The 19,570-nt window shown below is 35.6% G+C and overlaps 1 protein-coding gene across 1 annotated transcript in view; it reads left to right on the forward strand.

Annotated features, from left to right (window-relative positions):
• Positions 1-19,570, forward strand: part of KLHL1 (kelch like family member 1) — a gene marked incomplete at its 5' end in the record, with an annotated part of 353,122 nt that overhangs the window by 182,911 nt on the left and 150,641 nt on the right. Inside the window, one exon of the mRNA XM_008052763.2 lies at positions 7,817-8,003. Coding sequence (XP_008050954.2) covers positions 7,817-8,003 — 187 coding nt within the window. The remainder of the gene's footprint in view (positions 1-7,816; positions 8,004-19,570) is intronic.

The following is a 19,570-nucleotide window of genomic DNA, read 5'->3' on the forward strand; positions in this document are numbered from 1 at the left end:
ATAGATTTTTTAAGTGATTGACTCAGCCCAAATTTTGTCAAATGAGATGAAAAAGGTGAGATTTAAAAAATGAGTTTATGAGACCCAGGTGTGAGTTTGTATCAATTTATTGCTATAAAAGCCAATTATTTTTTTCTTCTAAGAAAAAAGGATTAGATGCAAAAAACATATCTTAACAGATTACCAATAGTCATAGATAGATTGAAAGATAGATATAAAGTTTATAAATATCACTAGGGTCTTGTTAGAAATACTCTTTGATGAAAAAAATAAATTTTACTAAAAGAGTAAAATATTAGTTATTTAAAAATTTTCCATTGGAAGAGAGGGTCCCAAATGGCCACCAGGGAGTAATTAGCCTATGCTTCTCTTGCCAAGTGGAGCACAGAGGATGGACCCAGTCACCAATAAATTCAGGCAGCTTGAGTAGTTTGAGATGGAAGAAGCACCCTGTATGCCACATAGGGTCAAGGAGAAGAGAGTTCAAATGGCCAACACTGGAACTGGGGAGACCATCCCCACTGAGCAACAGGTTCACATAGAATCTGTAGCCCTGCCTTGTGTGCTAGAGAAGTGACTGCTCTTGAGTCAGTATGTCAGTTATCTTCCTCCCAGTCATGCGCAGATCATTGTTTCCACACAGGAGGAGACCTGCTTCTGGCATAGTAGTATACTGCTGGAGCATGGATCTGGGAATGCACTCGCACACTGAGCGCCTTTCACCAACAGTCAATCCCCAAGAGCACCTTTCCCACCAATGACACTTGGCAGTAAGTGCCAGGCCAGGAAATCTTGCCTGCCAGTTGCTCACACTTGGTGCCTGCTATCAGCATCTGGCAACCAGTCTTCCCTGCCAGACCAGAAAGATTTTCCTGCCAGCATCACATGCCCAAAGAGAGGATCCTTCTGTGACAGGGAATCTGCTGTTTTTTAGTGCTGAGCATGGTTACTGATGGAAGTAAGAGAGTTGTGAAAGGACCTGGAGGCCCTGTTTCCCAGTGGGAATGTTTCTGGACTGCTAATGGTGCCAAAACTCCTGCAGTGCTCCCAGCAGCCAGAGGACCCATTCCCCCTAAATGATTGCTGCATAAAGCTCACAATGGGAGTTGAAAGTCAGTCTGACTGGTTCAATCATGGGAAAAACTCTGCAACAGAAAGTCGCTTTGAGTTCTGAGCACTGCCTAGCAAGAGTGGTAGAGCAGGAGTAACTGTTCCCTCCCCATGTGAACTATTTTGATTAAAAATAAAAAAATCCTTAAGGCAAACAAGACCATTCCTAGCTACAAAACAACAAAACTAAAAAATAACAATAAAAAGAGAAGAGTTGTTCCTCACAGATGATGAAGAACTAGAAGAAAATCATCAGTAATCCTCAAAACCTTAAAGAAGGTTCAACTACAAAAACACCACCCAATCCCCAGACAATGGAAGCCACCCAGAACAACCTGTCCCTGATGACAGACAAATAATATAGACATTGGATGATAAAAAGAGTTAAGGAAAACCATGAGAAGTTGGAAGCAAAGGTCATCAAGCCATGCAGGAAGTAAAAGTCGAAATGGCCAATATATTAAGAAAGGTCTATTCTGAAATCCTGGAAATGAAGAATTCCCTCCTGGAATTTCAAAGCACAATAATAAACCTAAGGAGCAGAATCGATCAATCATGCAGAGGAAAAAATCTCAGAACTTGAAGATTAAAATATTGAACTAATCCTACCTGTTAAAAACAAGGAGAAAAGCCTCAAAAATAATGAGCAAAGCCTATATAGGTGTGGGGCTGTGTAAAGAAAACAAATCTACAATTGATTGGTATCCCCAAAACAGAAGGGGAAACTGAGAACACCCTGAAACAAAACTTCCACAAGGTCATCCAAGAAAATTTCGCATATCTTGCTAGAGAGTTGAACATACAAATGCAAGAGATTCAGAAAAACCTCTGCAAGGTATTGCATAAGAAGATCATCCCCAAGACACATAGTAACCCATCTCCACAAGTTAAACATTAAGATTCATCAGCAATGGAGACTTAAAATCCTTTCCAGACATTCATTCCTTAAAAGAATATACCACCTCTGGACCAACCTTTCAGGAGATCCGTAAGAAAGTTTTGAGCACAGAAATGAAAGAATGGTTCTACCTATTGCAAAAGCAAAGAGATAACAAAGTATACAGATCATTCACACACACACACACACACACACACACACACACACACACACACATACACACACACACACAAGACCTCTTAAGAGCCCTATTACAGGGATAAATTCTCAAATATCAATAATTAACTTGAATATATGGTCTGAATGTACAACTACAAAGGCATAGAGTAGCAAACTGGATAAAGAAACATGATCCAACATTTTATTGCCTCCAGAAAACCCATCTCACTGCAAAAGACACCCACGGGCTCAAGGTAAATGGCAGAAAATTCATCTTCTAGGAAAATGGAAAACAAAAAAGAGTAAGAGTAGCTATTCTTATATCACACAAAGTGTACTTCAAACCAATAAAAGTTATAAAGGACATGGAAGGACACTACATAATGATCAGAGGCGCAATTCACTAGCAAGAAATATCCAAGAGAAACACCCAGATTTGTGAAACTATTACATAAACTAAGAGATGGCATAGACACACATACAACCATAGTTGAAGACTTTGGTACCTTGCTAATAGCACTAGACAGATCATCCAGGAAAAAGAAAAAAGAAAGAGATCCAGAACCTTAACTTGACACCTGACCAGCTGGACCTAATACAAATCTATAGAACACATCACTCAACAACCAAAGAGTATACATTCTATTCATCAGCACATGGGACATACTCCATGATTGAACACATTCTTGGGTATAAATTAATCATTTAAAAATTCCAGAATTTTGAAATAATGCCAAGTATCTTCTCAAATCACAGTGAAATACAAATAAATGCCAGCATTAACAAGAACCCCACAAAACACACAAAGATGTGGAAACTAAACAACATGCTAATGAATGACTTTTGGGTCAACATAGAAATCAAGACAGAAGAAGATTCCTGGAAACAAATGAAAACAAAGATACAGCATTGCAAACCCTCTAGGATACTATGAACACAGTGGTACATTGGAAATTTATAGCACTGCACACTCAGATTAAGAAAAAAGAGGAATCACAAGTAAACAGTGTAACATCACACCTGAGAGAGCTGAAAAAGCAAGGACATTTAATTCTAATTTCAAAAGAAAAGTCCAGATTACTAAAATAAAGTCACAATTACCATAAAATAGAAGACAAAAATATCATAGAAAGGATCAACAAGACAAAGAGCTGGTTCTTTGAAAGGATAAATAAGATAGATCCCTGACCAGATTGACCTGAGAGAGACAGAGAGAGAGAGAGAGAGAGAGAGAGAGAGAGAGAGAGAGAGAGAGAGAGAAAGGGAGAGAAAAGTTATAAAGGACATTACAATCCCTAGGTTATCAGACATTACTGTAAATATTTGAATGCAAAAACAAACAAACTAGAAAACCTAGGTGAATTAGAGGATTTCCTGGCATCATACAATCACCCAAGGCTAAAACAAGAAGAAATTGAAACCCTAAACAAATCAATATCTATACAGAAAATTGTCTCAGTTATAAATGACTCCCTGCCAAAAAAAGTCCTGAATCAAATGGTTTCTCAGCTGAATTCTACAGGATGTTTGGAAGAGCTGACACCAATCTTATGAAAGTATTCCAGGCAATTGAGAAAAAAAAATTCTCCCTAGCTAATTTCACGAAGTTAATATCATCTTGATACTCAAAACTGGCAAAGACCCAACAAGGAAAAAAGAATTACAGGCCAATTTCCCTGGTGAACATAGATGCAAAAACTCTCAACAAGATTCTATCAAATCATATTCAATAATACACCTCAAAGATTATCTACCATGACAAGGCAGGCTTAATTCCTGGGATACAGGACTGATTCAACATTCACAAAACCATAAATGCAATTCAGTACATTAACAAGGGTGCCAGGCATGGTGACTCATGCCTGTAATCCCTGAACTTTAGGAGGCTTAGATGAGAGGATTGCTTGAGCCCAGAGTTTGAGAACAACCTGGGCAACATTTATGAGACCTTGTCTCTACAATAAATAAAAACATTAGCCAGACATGGGGGCATGTGCCTGTAGTTCTAGCTACTTGAGCTCTGGAGGTCAAGGTTGCATTGGCCGGGAGCATGCCACTGCACTCCAATCTGGGTGACAGAGTAGACTGTGACTAAAAAAAAAAAGTGTAAAAACAACCATATGTTATCCCATCAGAGGTAGAAAAAACATTCAATAAAATGCAACATCCCTTCTTGATTAGAAATTCTTGAACATCTAGGCATGAAGGAACATTCCTCAAAACAAATAACCATATACGACAAACCTGCAAATAACATTTTGCTTAATGGGTAGAAGTTGGAAAAATACCCCTAAGATGTAGAATTAGACAAGATGCCCTCTTTCTCCCTTTCTATTCAGCACACTGCTGGAAGTTCTAGCCAGAGAAATGAGGCAGCAGAAGGAAATCAGAAGTATCCACATAGAAAATTAGGAAGGTAAGTTATCTCTCTTTGCTGACAGTATGATTCTATACCTAGGAAATCCTAGAGAGTGTCTCAAACTCTCACACTGATAAATAACTTTGGTACAGTTTCAGGATACAAAATCAATGTACAAAAGACAGTTGCATTTTTGTACAACAAATAGGCTGAGAACCAAATTAAAAAAAAAAAGCAGCACACAATACCATTTACAATAGCCATCCACACACACAAAATGAAATTGTTGTCCACCTAAGCAGAAACATCAAAACCTTTGCAATGAGAACGATAAAACACTGCTTAATGATATCAAGGATAATACAAATAGACGAACATCCCAAGCTCGTGGATTGGAAGAATCAATACAGTCAAGGTGTCCATCCTACCCAAGAAAATCTACAGATTCATTGCACAATCCCTATCAAATTGCCAACAACATTTTTTTCTCAGAATTTCAGAAAAGACAATACAGAATTTTATGTGAAAGCAACAAAGTGCAAATAGCCAAACATCCTCAGCAAAACGAGCAAAGCTGGAGGTATCATATTTTCAGACTGTAAGCTATATTACAAGACTACAGTAACCAAAATGGCATGGTATTGGTACAGGAGTAGACCAATGGAGCAAGTCAGATAACCTAGAAATAAAAACCCAGTCCCTCAACCAGCTTATCTCTGACAAGTCATCAATAACAGACATTGGGGAAAGAAAACCATATTTAGAAAATGGTGCTAGGAAAACTGACTAGCCACATGCAGAAGAGTGCAACTGGACCCCTACCTATCACCATATATAGAACCAAAGACTTAAGTGTAAAACCTCGAACTTTAAGAATCTTAGAAGAAAACACATGGAATGCTTTTCTGGACATTGGAGTAGGCAATGATTTTATGACCAAGTCCTCAAAAGCAATTGCAACAAAAGCTAAGATAGTTAAGTGGAACCTTGCCAAACTGATTTTTTTTTTTTTAACAGCAAAAGAAACCATCAAAAGAGTAAAGATACAACCTATGAAATGGGGGGAAAAATTGTGTTATGCTTTGAAGTCATGGTGTCCAGTATCTATAAGAAATGCCAATGAATTGAAAGGAAAAAAAACAAACTCCTTTAAAAGTGGGCAGGGAGCCAGGCTCGGTGGCTCAGCCTGTAATCCTGTGCCTTTGGGAGGCTGAGGTCAGTGGATTGCCTGAGACCGCAGGTTCGAAATCTGCCTGGGCAGTGAGACCTCATCTCTACAATAAATAAAAAAATCAGCCGGGTATGGTAGCACATGCCTGTAATTCCGGCTACTTGGAAGGGTGAGGCGGAAGGATCGCCAGAGCCCAGCAGGTCGAGGCTGCGGTGGCCGGGAGCAGCCACTGCACTCCAGTCTGGGCGACAGAGTGAGACTCCAACTCAAAAAAAAAAAAAAAATTTGGGCAGGGGGTGTGAACAGACATTTCTCAAAGGAGGACATACAAGCAGTCAGTAAACACATGAAAAAATGTTCAGCCTCACTAATCATCAGAGGAATACAAATTAAAACTACAATGTGATAGTATCTAACTCCAGTAAGGATGGCTATCATTAATAAGTTAAAAAACAGGTTCGGGCATGACTATGAAGAGAGGGGATGGTTTTACACAGTTGGTGAGAATATAAACTTGTACAAGAACTAAAAATATCTTCCATATGATCCAGTAATCCCGTTCCAGGAAATTTACTCAGAGGAACATAAATTGATCCACAAAAAAGATACACATGTTTACTGCATATACTATTCACAATAGCAAATACATGGAACCAACCCAAATGAACATCAAAAGTAGACTGGATAAAGATAATGTGGTACATATCCACAATGGAATTTTATGCAGTCATAAATAGGAACAAAATCATGGCCTTCATGACAACTTGGATGAAACTAGAGACCATCATATTAAATGAACTATCCAGAAACAAAGAACTGAATACCACATATTCTTGCTCATAAGCAAACCCTGAACACTAGTCATATGAGCACAGGGTTGAGACTGGTAGAAAATGGACATTGCCAAGGGAGGGAAGGAAGGTGATAGGAGGCGGGCATGTGGCAACACACTGAGTACCTGATCCATTGTCAGGCAGAGAGGGGGCCGAGCTAGAAGCCCAAACTTCACCTCCATGACCTACTTCTGTAGTAAATCCTCACTTACACCCTGCAACTCTAAAATAAACAAAAAATTCTTGCATCTTATAACAAAGAAAGTTGATGTAAAATACAATGAAATAAAATATGTTTAACGTTACAGTAAAATAAAACTCCACTTCCCTAAAAAAAAATAATAATAATAATAATAATAATAAAAATGAAAATTCTATTCCATACCTTTGTTTCTCTTTAGTATTCAAAATAAAAGTGCATAGAAAGGAGCTAAGGTATTAGTATACAAAAATGGGAAACAGAGTCAAAAGTGTAATTAAACTTTTACTTATATGATTCCAAAGCATTGGTAACTCTAGAGCATTCAGTACTTATTCAGATTTAGATCTATCCTGTTTTCTTTTCCACATAATATATTGACTATCTTATGTGTTTTTATATTCTTTCTGATACCTCTAACAGTAATTAATATATTAGATATGCTAAATAAATTCATTTAAGGTTACAATATGTGTTAAAATTATTTAATTACATTATACCATCATACATGCACTTATTCACTCACTCATAAACATTTGTGTTCAGATGTTCATTTTTTGTCAATGTGAAAGAAAAGGCCAGTGAGTAAATGTTAAATTTTCTACTCATTAGTTTTTTAAACCTACGGGACATATTTTCCTGACACCCAAAGTGAAACAGGATCCATTAAGAAAAAACGTGAGTTTGAAAGAATCAAGAAGAAAAATAGTCTACCAGGGACAGAGGAAGGGGAAAATGACATATGAAGCTATATTTGACTTACAAACAGCTTTTATAAACTGAAAGGGAATGAAAATGGTGATCCTTAGAAGTACCTTTATTCTCTGCGTAGCTAAATGATAACAGATAATTTTAAATTGAAAAAAAATATCTATTCTGTCTCTCTTTGAAGCCTAACATTTTACTCATTTTTATTTGTCACTGTGATTGTTCTTACTATATTCTGCATCCCTCTCTGATATGGAGGTAATATCATAGAAGTTAAGCTTCTAATTTTAAGTACTGATGCCATAATAATTTATAAAATCATAATTAAATTTCCTTCCTTTAAAAAACATTATTAACAGTGATTATATATTATTTACAGATATTGGCTGATTTAGAAAATCATGCATTATTTAAGAATGACCTGGAATGTCAAAAGCTGATTCTGGAAGCAATGAAATATCATCTATTGCCAGAAAGAAGAACTTTAATGCAAAGTCCAAGAACTAAACCCAGAAAATCTACAGTTGGAACGCTGTACGCTGTAGGTGGAATGGATAACAACAAAGGTATATAATTCTAGATCCATGTAAAAAGACACCTTGTACTATACCATGACACAATTTTAATATTATAACCTGTATGATACCACCAACATTTACGTAAATTTAACTTTATTATGATTTAAGGTTAAGGAAAATATTACAAGACAATCTTTTATTTTTAGTCTATAATTGCTCTTTCTGCTTCCTATTCACCTTGAAACTTTTTATCCATTTCTTATGTATTATGTATAAGACTTTATATAAAAAATGAAAAGGAGATTTGAACCACTGAATATAAGACAAATAATTTGTTGAATGTATTGAGAACTCTATCCCAATGGTAAGAAATGTGATGTGCCAGGTACCTGTTTGCAGATAATATAATTATAAAGAGAACTTCTATTTTTAAGGAGTTGAGAATTCCACTAAGAACCAAATAAATAAACAAATTATAAATGAGTGAAAAAATGATGGAAGTTGTAACTTACAACATTTAGCCAATTTAGCCTTTAAAAGAAAGTGAATAGTTTGTTTTAAAACTGAACACATGCATTTAAAGATTTTATTTTTACTTTTCTATAGTTCTTGGAGAAAAAATTCTTCAGATTTTCTTATGTGTATTTTAATTTTTTAGAAAAGGATGCAAGATAAATAATATGCAAAAATGTAAATTTCATTTATTTGTGTCTAATAAGTGATATAATTAACCACAATATATTTCAAGTACATGTAAAGACCTGCAACTGGCAACTGTAGTGTGTGACCAAATATATATTCAACTGCTTTTAAAGAATTTGTTATTCAAAAATATCAGAACAAAACAACAAAACATTTCAACCACTGTGAACTGAGATTTTAAAATAACAGCTGAAGGAAAACAACCTACATAATCAATAAAGAATGACCCATATTCACATTTGTTATATGTCAAAAAGATATGCTCTAATTGTTAGATGGTGTTCATAGTTTAATTTTTTGAAAAGTGTAACTCCTTTTCACTAATATGTTGATTTCTAGTAATTATCACATTAAATAAACACTATAGTATTAACATGGAAATGATAAAAAGAATAAGGAAATTAGAATTCTTTTATAAGTACATGGCAAATCAGAGTAGTCAAAGGACAAAATGTTTTTCACCACATAAGATGGACATAGGGATCTGTAAAAAAAAAAATATTGGTACTGGTAGAAGGTACTAAACCTTTGAGTACATTAGTATTGAAAGAGGAAAGACCTTAGACTTCTTTATTGAAAAATGGAAACTCATCTATCTGGGTTTGTTTCTTTCCCAAAAGACAGAATCTGGATGATTATTTTGATGCATATATATTGCATATATATATTACACACACACACACACACACACACACACACACACACACACACACACACACGAGGGGGGGACCCAAAAAACCCAGAAATTTTTATTTAAAAATGTGAATTTATTCTTACATGTTTAAACTTCAGTCAGCTTCAAAGTACTCTCCATGTGATGCAATACACCTATCAAGATGCTTTTTCCACTGCTCAAAACAGTTTTTGAAATCATCAATTTTGATGCTTTTTAGTGCTTTGTCGTTTCTTTTTTTCACCTCTTTCACATCAGCAAAATGTTTCCCTTTGAGGACATTTTTCATCTTGTGAAACAACAAAAGTTACTTGGGGCAAGACTAAGTGAATAGGGAGGGTGGAGCATGGGAGTCGGGTGGTTGTTTGTCAAAAAGTGCTGAACTCTCAATGCGGTGTGGGCAGGTATGCTGGTAAATCACTCGTCATGAAATGGGCAAATGCACTGAAAAAAATCTCCAAAAGAAAATTCACTGTAGCTGTACGCAACCTCTCTCAACAATGCTAGCTAATACGCTGATGCCAATAGGTTCCTAGAACACTTACCTAGTGGGGTAGCCTGTACTACAATGGGCCCTTCCTCCAAAAAGTAATTGTTTGTTTTTTTTTTTTTTTTTTGGTTCCCATCATATAAAACCATACAACTACATTTGTATCAAATATACTTATGTATGTTTGTCTTCATCTTCATCTTCCCCTCTCTGACATTATACAGATAGTTATCTGAATATAGGTATTTTTGGATTTGTTAATATACTTGAAGTTGTTATTTTGTATTCATTATTTCTGTTGTGTGAATATGTATTTTATTAATTTTAAAAGACATTTTAAATAGCTAACTAATTATCATTCACATAGAAGTGTCACCGTTTACTTGATTTTAATGGTATTATTTACAAACATTTTGGTGAGACTCAATTTTTTTCTATAAATAATACCACCATTAACATCTGCATACATAAAAGTTTATCCTAACCTCTGAATGTTTCTTAGATGAAAAAGCAGTGAGTGGGAAGGTAAAACTTTTGTGGCATATGAACTGATTTCTTTCTAGAAAATACATAAAAATTTATAGTATCATCAATATCAAAATTTTTTCTGTGTTAAAACATGTTTTTATTAAGAACATTTTCAAACGTAAGTATAAATAAGTAAATATAAATATAAATCCACAAGTGCTTGTCATTACATTTATATTTCTCCTCATAGTTGTGAGAATTAAATTTTTTTATACTTTAACTTTTTATAAATTTAGCCATGTATATAATATGCATAATTATATATTAATTCCTTTTTTTCTAATCATTGCATCCTTTTTTTTTTCTTTTTTGCAGTTAGGCTGGCTGTACCACATAGTATAAAGTCAACAGGAACAGCCTATTGTACAGTCCTGCCATTTTCTTGATTTTAAAACGAATAACTTTAATAGTTTAGAAGTTTGCTATAAAAATCTAGTAGGTAGACGCCGGTCTCAGGGGCCCAGCCTGTAATCCTGCACTTTGGGAGGCTGAGGTGAGTGGATTGCCTGAGCCGGAGGGTTTGAGATCCGCCTGGGCAACTTGAGACCTCATCTCCACAATAAATAAAAAATCATCCGGGCGTGGTAGCGTGTGCCTGTAGTTCCAGCTTCTTGGAAGGCTGAGGCGGAAGGATCGCCGGAGCCCAGCAGGTCGAGGCTGCGGTGGCCGGGAGCGGCCACTGCACTCCAGTCTGGGCGACAGAGTGAGACTCCAACTCAAAAAAAAATAAAAAAAAAATCTAGTAGGTAGAATAATATGCCTGGCAACTCTTGAAAGGCTGATGACTATTTTGTAAGAAAACCCATAGTGACTCTGGATGATATTCAATTCTCTTAGCCAGAATTTACTTTTCTTTAGGCAGACACTTAAAGTAAGAGAAAATTACCTTCTTCCAAATAAGAATTGAACGATGTAGACTAAGGTTAGTGTTTGTGAATGCTGCCCTACTCTTGTGCTTTTAACATTTATATCATGGCCGCTCATTCTTGGTGGGCCTTGAATTCCATTTTATTTTCTCTTTAGAAGAGCTAACTCTGCCTAGTTCTAAGATAGAACTGTACCTCACAATTGTTTATAAACTGAGCTTAGCATCTTAGTGTCCACTGCCTGCCTGGCTTTCTGCCTCTTGCTGTATATGTCTTAAAAATCAACAAATTCCTAGAGTAGACGAACAGTGATACCTTGCCATTCTTTTTCAAGTGATGTGAGTCTAAAGTCCTCTTGGCCTTAGTTGCCCTGAATGACAATCTGTGTCTCTCCAATCCCACAAGTCTGCCTAGAGATCTCAGCCACGCATCCATTGCAAGATGTCTCAGCCTAGTGCTGCTTGTGAATTAGTCATTTCTCAAGGGAAAAATGGCAGAGAATGTTAGGCTCATTTCAATTCACATTCCTTCTTTTTTAGACTTTGGCCTCTTAAGTGTTAGCTGTATGTTTTTAGTTTCTAATGCCTTAAAAAAACAAATATTAGTATTATGAACTGAAGCTTTATAGTTACTATTGTGGAGACAGTTTGTTTGATACTCTAATTTATTACAGTTAAAAGCAGAGGTCTCTGTTTTAAATTTCAATGTTGTCTTTTTCTCAAACTTCTTTAATTCATTTTTTCAGATTTTTATAATAACTTTTATGTTTTTATCTGACTTGCTTATTTTTTAATGTTATCCATTATTTCTTAACGATTTTACATTTTCTTTTGTATCCTCTAGCTAATATTCCAACATTTAAACACATGGGGGTCTAAGTCTGCTGTTTGTTCCTTCTAATAAATCTCATTCACATTAGTTTGGATTTTTGTGGATTAGGCAAAATTATTTTCAAGTCATAATTTTCTTCACTCTGTGAGACTTTTAGGTACTTAAACTGCAAATACTTTCCTCTAAGGAGTCTGAATCTGTCTCTATCAAGAACCAGGGATACCATCAACACAGAGCCACCTTAGTCCTCTTCAGTGATCTAGGCTTAATGCAGCATACTGATTCCTTGTCCTCAGCTTGTGGTTTGGCCCAAGGCAGATGTTTCAGATCTTATGAGTGTGAACTTCTGTCCCAAGGAAAGGTTAACTTCCTTATTTGTTTGGTTCTTTCCCTGATTTCAGCTAACTGTTCAAGCCCAAAGAAGAAAAAAAAAAATTATGAATTTTAGTTTTGTAATTTGCCAAGGTGTCTTCTATTCTCTAGCAAACAGAAGCATCCTGTTTCTTTTTAGTTTTGAATTTTTCTCCAAAATTATTTTAATTGTTTTTATGACCCATGATTTTTAGAAGGTAGGTATTTTATAATACCCTGTAGTTTTTATAACATTTTACATATTTGAAAAGTAGACTCACTGACATTCTCATAGTAATTAATTTTGGAGTACTCACAAATTTAGTAGTGCTATCTTCAGAGATAACTTCTATATCTCTAAAATGGAAATAATAATCCTATCTCAAAATATTAAAATATATTATGTATTAAGTTATTACAATGTGAATAAACATTCATTAACAATTTGATCAAATTTCATACAGTCTCCTAATGGTGAGTGTAACTCAAAATCTGCAGCTTAAACAGAAATTGATACATGTCTTGGATCTGAGAGATCATTAGCAAATATTCAGAACTAGGAGTACAAATTCCTGAATACTTATTTGTTCTACAGTCATAGATTGATTTCTTTTAAAAATTATAAGCAACTTTGAGACAATTATGTTTTTAATAGTTAACACTTGTTACAAATTTGATAACACTTGTAATCCATTGTAGGTTTTCCTTAAAAATGTGCTAAATTTAAATTACAAAGAAGTTAACTTATTTTAATTGATGTCCAAAATGGAGAAATCTCACATATGTTCATGAAGCATTAGTTTTGAAGTATAAAATATTATTTTATAATGTTTATACATAAACATTATGCTAACATTATGCTAATATGAAATCTCCCTTTATAATATTTTGAAGATATGGAAAGCAAATTGTAAATAGAAGATTGCTCTTACCTAAATAACTTTTCCAATAGGACAATTCAGGCAGAAAAAAAATATTATAGATCTAGGATATTTCTCAGTAACTGATTATTTCTAAATGATAAAATTATTTAATCAATGGCATATTTTAAACTCTTTTAAACATTATCATATACAAAATTTTATTTACTTACCTCAACAAACTTATGTCAACAATATTTTTCAAGTTCATTTTGATTTTGATAGGACTTTAAAAAGATTGTTAATTTCTACTATTTAGTATGTAGTTAAGGTAGAGCTTAAATTTAGGGATTTGTTAATTACAAAATTTGTATTATTTCTGTTATTATTTTACTCACATTTAAACTGTTAATGATTAAATGTGCTGAGAGTTACTTTTTAATGTTAGCAAAATACCTGGCATACTCTAATTCCTTCTTTTATATGTATTTTTATTTTAGAAACAGGATCTCTCTATCTTGCCCAGGCTGGTCTCTAACTCTTGACTTCAAGAAATTCTTTTTTTTTTTTTTTTTTTTTGAGTTGGAGTCTCACTCTCGCCCAGACTGGAGTGCAGTGGCCGCTCCCAGCCACTGCAGCCTCGACCTGCTGGGCTCCGGCGATCCTTCCGCCTCAACCTTCCAAGTAGCCGGAATTACAGGCATGCGCTACCACGCCTGGCTGATTTTTTGATTTATTGTAGAGATGAGGTCTTGCTGCCCAGGCGGGTCTCGAACCCGCGGGCTCGGCAATCCACTCACCTCAGCCTCCCAAAGGTGCAGGATTACAGGCTGAGCCTCTGAGCCCGGCTGACTTCAAGAAATTCTACTGTCTCAGCCTCCTAAAATGCTAGAATTATAAGCATGAGTCTTTATTATTTTACTGAAGAGTAAAATTAGTTCTCTAGTGTAGGATATGAAGAAAGATCTCAGGCCAGCTAAATAAACTTTATTTTATAATTTTAGAGAAATATAAAAATATTATGAAATTGAAAATGTTAGTATGCTCTATTATATTTATTTGCTTTTCATGTTCCCTAATTTTATGTACCAAAATTATAAATATTTTATAATTCTACCCTTACTTTCAATTTCTGTAATATTCCATTGTATATATGTACCACATTTTTTTAAATCCAGTTCAGTTTCGATGGGCAACACGGTTGATTTCATGTTTTTGCTATTGTGAATAGAGCTGCAACAAACATACGTATGCAGGTATCTTTTTTGTAGAATGATTTGAGTTCCTCTGGGTTTATTCCAATAGGGGAATTGCTGGGTCATATGGAAGGTCAATTTCTAGTTCTTTCAGGAATCACCACACTGTCTTCCAAAGAGGTTGCACCAGTTTGCATTTCCACCAGCAGTGTAGAAGCGTTCCTTTTTCTCCACATCCAAGCCAGCATATGTTGTTGTTTGTTTTATTAATGATGTCCATTCTTACAGGGGTTAGGTGGTATCTCAGTGTGGTTTTGATTTGCATTTCTCTGATGATGAGTGAGGCTGAGCACTTTTTCATGTGTCTGTTGGCCGCCCGTATATTTTCTTTTGAGAAGTGTCTATTCATGTCTTTTGTCCACTTTTGAATGGGGTTTTTTGTTTGTTTGTTTTTTTCTTTCAGTGCGTTTGAATTCCTTATAGATTCTAGACGTTAGGTCTTTGTCAGATATATAGTTGGCAAATTTTTTTCCCATTTTGTGGACTGTTTTTCCACTCTCTTAATTGTTTATTTTCCATTGTAAAAGCTTTTCAGTTTGATGACATGCCTCTAGTGTATGTTATCTATTATGGCATGTGCTATTGGGGTTTTGATCAGGAATTGGTTGCTTTTTCCAATTTCTGTAAGGGCTTCTCTTGCATTTCCTAAGATTCTTATAGTTTGAGATTTTATGTTTACGCCTTTGATCCATTGGGAGTTGATTTTTTATGTGTACGGTAATAGGTAGGGGTCCTGTTTCATTCTTCTGCATGTGGTCAGCCAGTTTTCCCAGCAGCATTTACTGAATAGGTTCTCCTCTCCCCAGTGGTTGTTGTTGGAGGCTTTGTCAAAGATGAGTTGGTTGAGAAATTGAGGTTTTGCTTCTGGAATCTCTGTCTTTTTTCATTGGTCTGTATGCCTGTTCTTGTACCAATACCAGACTGCTTTGATTATTGTAGCATTATAATAAAGTTTAAAGTGTTGCACTTTCTGCTTTGTTTCTTTTGAAAGATTGTTTTGGCTATTTGTGGTCATTTATGTTTCCATACGAATTTCTGTATTGTCGTTTCCAGGTCTAAGAAGAATGGTGTTAGTAATTTCATAGGTATTGTTTTTAATATGCAGATTGCCCTGGGGAGGATGGACATCTTAACAATGTTGATTCTTCTAATCCATGAGCATGGAATATATTTCTTTTGTATCTTCTTTGATTTCTTTCAGCAGCGTTTTGTAATTTTTATTGTAAAGGTGTTTTGCTTCTCTGGTTAGGAAGATGCCAAGGTTTTGTGTGTGTGTGTGTGTGTGTGTGTGTGTGTGTGTGTGTGTTGCTATTGTGAAGGGGTTGTGCTTTTTATTAGTTTCTCTGCCTGTTTGTTGTTGATGCATTAAAATGTGACTGTGTTTTGCATGTTGATTTGTACCCTGAGACTTTGTCAAAGTCCTTTATCAGGGCAAGGTGGTTTTTCACAGATTATCTTGGATATTCAAGGTACAGGATCATATCATCACCAAAGAAAGATCATTTAATTTCCTCTTTTCTTATTTGGATACCCCTGATTTTCTTCTCTTGCCTGATTGCTGTAGCTAGGACTTACAACACTCTGTTCAACTAGTAGGAGTAAAACTGGGCAGCCTTGTCTTGTTCCAGTTTTCAGCGGAAATGCTTCCAATTTCTGTCCATTTAGCAATATGTTGGCTGTGAGTTTATCATAGATGGCTCTTACTATTTTGAGGCATGCTTCTTCTATGCCTAGGTGTTCAAGGATTTTTATCAAGATGGGATGCTGGATTTAGTTGATAGCTTTTTCTGCATCTAATGATATAATCATGTGGTTCTTGTTTTTATATCTGTTGATGTATTAAATTACATTTATGATGTTTTGAATGTTGAACCAGCCCAGCCTCCTGAGGATGAAGCTTACTTGGTTATGGTGGCTGATTTTTGAGTTGTGTTGTTGGATTTGATCTGCTAGAATCTTGTTGAGAATTTTTGTCCCTATGTTCATCAGTGATATTGGCCTTAGTTCACTTTGCTTGTTGACTCTTTACTCCACTTGAGTATCAGTGTGATGTCAGCTTCATAAAATGATTTGGGGAAAGTTCTGTCTTTCTCAAGTGCCTGGAATACTTTCAGTACAATTGGTATCAGCTCCTCCTTGTATGTTTTGTAGAATTCTGCTGGAAAGCCTTCTGGTCCAGAGCTTTTGTTATTTTATTTTGATGGTAGTTTTCTTACGATAGTGACAACTTCCTGGGTTGTTATTGGTCTATTTAGGGTCTCAATTTATTTTTGTTTCAACTTTGGGAGGTTGTGTGATGTCAGAAAGTCCTCTGTTTCATTTAGGTTTTTGAGTTTCCATTTGAGTGTGCATGGTAATCTCTGACCATCTTCTGTATTTCTTTGGGGTCAGTTTTGACTTGATATTTGCATGATTGTTTGACTGATTTCTTTTTATATTTTTGTCTTCTATAGCCAATATTTGGGTTTTTTTGCTTTGGTTTTCTGGATTCTTCTGCTAAAGTTAGGGTTTTGGTGATCTTGCCTCTCCACTTCTGTCAGGTGATTTGTTAGGCTGTTAACTTGTGATCTTTCTATTTTCTTGATGTGTGTACATAGAGCTATAAATTCCTTTCTTGGTACTGCTTTTATGGCATCCCAGAAGTTTTGGAAGGCTGTGTCTTGTTTTAATTTATTTCCAAGAATCTTTTAATTTTTATTTTGATTTCTGGGTTGACATGGGAGTCAGCATCCTATTGTTTAGTGTCCATGTTTTTGTGTGTTTTGGTGGGATCTTGTTGGTGGCAATATTTATTTTTATTTCACTATGGTCCAAGAAGATGCATGGCAGTATTTCAATCTTACAAAATGTGTTTATGCTTTATTTATGGCTGAGGATGTGGTCTATCTTGGAGTATGTTTCATGTGGCGATGAATAGAATATATATCATTTGGTTGTTGGTGGAGTGTTTATAGGTATCTTTTAAGCTTGTTTGATCAGGCATCAAGTTGAGCTTCCTGATCTCCTTATTGATTTTTTGCTTTGATGATCTAACTAGGGTTTTTAGTGGAGTATTTAAATCTTCAGTTATAGTGTTAGAGTCAATGTCTTTTTTTTTTTGGTTTACTTAGGTTGCTTTATAAATCCTGGTGCTTCTGTGTTGGGTGTATATATGTTTAGGATGGATGTTTCTTGTTAATGGATTAAACCTTTTATCACTATGTAGTGTTCTGTACCTTTTAAACTTTTGGTTTGCTTGAAAGTTGTTTGTGTGATATTAAAATTATGATATCCTGCCTTTCCCCCCCCCATTTTCCTGGAAGTTTATTCTCCATCCTCTAAGTCTGTGGCTGTCCTTCGTCATGAGGTTGTTTCCTGGGGCAGCATATTGTTGGGTTGCGCTCTTTTATCCAGTTTGGCATTATATGTCTTTTCATTGGTGCATTTAGTCCATTCACATTTAGGCTTATTATTGAAATGTGAAAGTTTGTCCATGTCATAGGGCTATTATAAGGCTGTTTTGTTTTATTTTAACTTTTGTGTTAATATATGTGTATGCTTTGGTTTTCATGTCTGTGTTTTGTGCTCTGTTGCTTCTGTGCTTGTTTGTGATCTTGTGAAGTGTGTGGTCTTTCTTTGGTTTCTTTTTTCTTCTGTGTACAACACCTTTTTAAGCATCTTGTAGAGTTGGTCTGGAAGCAGCATGTTTATTTAGGAATTGAATGACACAGAAGGATTTTAATTCTCCATCACTGATGAAACAGCTTAGTTGAGTATGAAATTTTTGGTTGAAATTTTTATCTTTGAGAACATTAAGGATTGAAGTCCAATCCCTTTTGACCTATAGTTTTTCTGCAGGTAAGTCTGGAGCAATTCTAACTGGTCTTCCCAAGTAGGTAGTCCAACCTATTTCCCCTGCTGCCTTTAGAATTTCGTCTTTCATACCTACTTTAGGTAAATTACTGTATATCTAGGAATTGGTCTTTTCATAAGATGTCTTGCAGGGGTTCTCTGAATATCTTATGCTTTTAGAGTTGTGTCTCTGGCCAGATGAGGAAAATTTGCTTGAATGGCCTCATGGAATGTTTGCTCAAAGGTGTTTTCCATTTCTTTTTCCTCATCAGGTATACCAACGAGACATAGGTTTGTCTTCTTAAGAACACTGCACACATCTCTTGGAGAGTATTTTCTTTCTTCTTAATATTAAAAATATGTTTAATAAGCTGGGCTTGGTGGCTCAGCCTGTAATCCCACGCCTTTAGGAGGCTGAGGTGAGTGGATTGCCTGAGCCCGCGGGTTCGAGACCCACCTGGGCAGCGAGACCTCATCTCTACAATAAATCAAAAAATCAGCTGGGCGTGGTAGCGCGTGCCTGTAATTCTGGCTACTTGGAAGGCTGAGGCGGAAGGATCGCCAGAGCCCAGCAGGTCGAGGCTGCGGTGGGCGGGAGTGGCCACTGCACTCCAGTCTGGGCAACAGAGTGAGACTCCAACTCAAAAAAAATAAAAAATAAAAAATAAAAAAGATAAAAAAATAAAAATATGTTTAATAGATTGTGTTAATTCCATATTTTGGTCTTCCACTTTTGAGGTTTTTTTCTTCTGCTTGGTCAATACCTATGCTTGTCAGTTTGTTATTTATTTATTGGATGGAGTTCTTTATTTCTGTTATTTCTAAATATACTTTCTTGAGTCTGTTCAACTTCATTGGAATTTCATTTATTTTTTTAGTTTTTACATTTCTTGATTTTTATTCATTTCTATCCAATGATTTTCTGATCTCTGTAAGTACTTTCTGGGTACAGTCATTTTGGGATATAGCCACTATCTGTGCTCCAATAGCTGTTTCTCAGGCACTGTGTTTTTGTTGGGGCTCTTAAGTTTACCCGTGATTTTTCAATGGTTTTTCTTCATTTGTAGCAGTTTTCTTAACTTTCTCTTTAATTCCATCCATCTCTCAGTGGGAAATGGAGAAGCAATCACTTCTGGTATTTGCTCTACCTTCTGTCCTCTCCTGAGCTAGGCCTCCAGGTTTGTTCAATCATGAAATAGAACGGGGGGTGGGGTGGGAGGGTTGGGG

This window comes from Carlito syrichta, unplaced genomic scaffold (genome assembly GCF_000164805.1).
Source record: "Carlito syrichta isolate Samal-C Ts95f unplaced genomic scaffold, Tarsius_syrichta-2.0.1 Scaffold287495, whole genome shotgun sequence".
Lineage (NCBI taxonomy): Eukaryota > Metazoa > Chordata > Mammalia > Primates > Tarsiidae > Carlito > Carlito syrichta.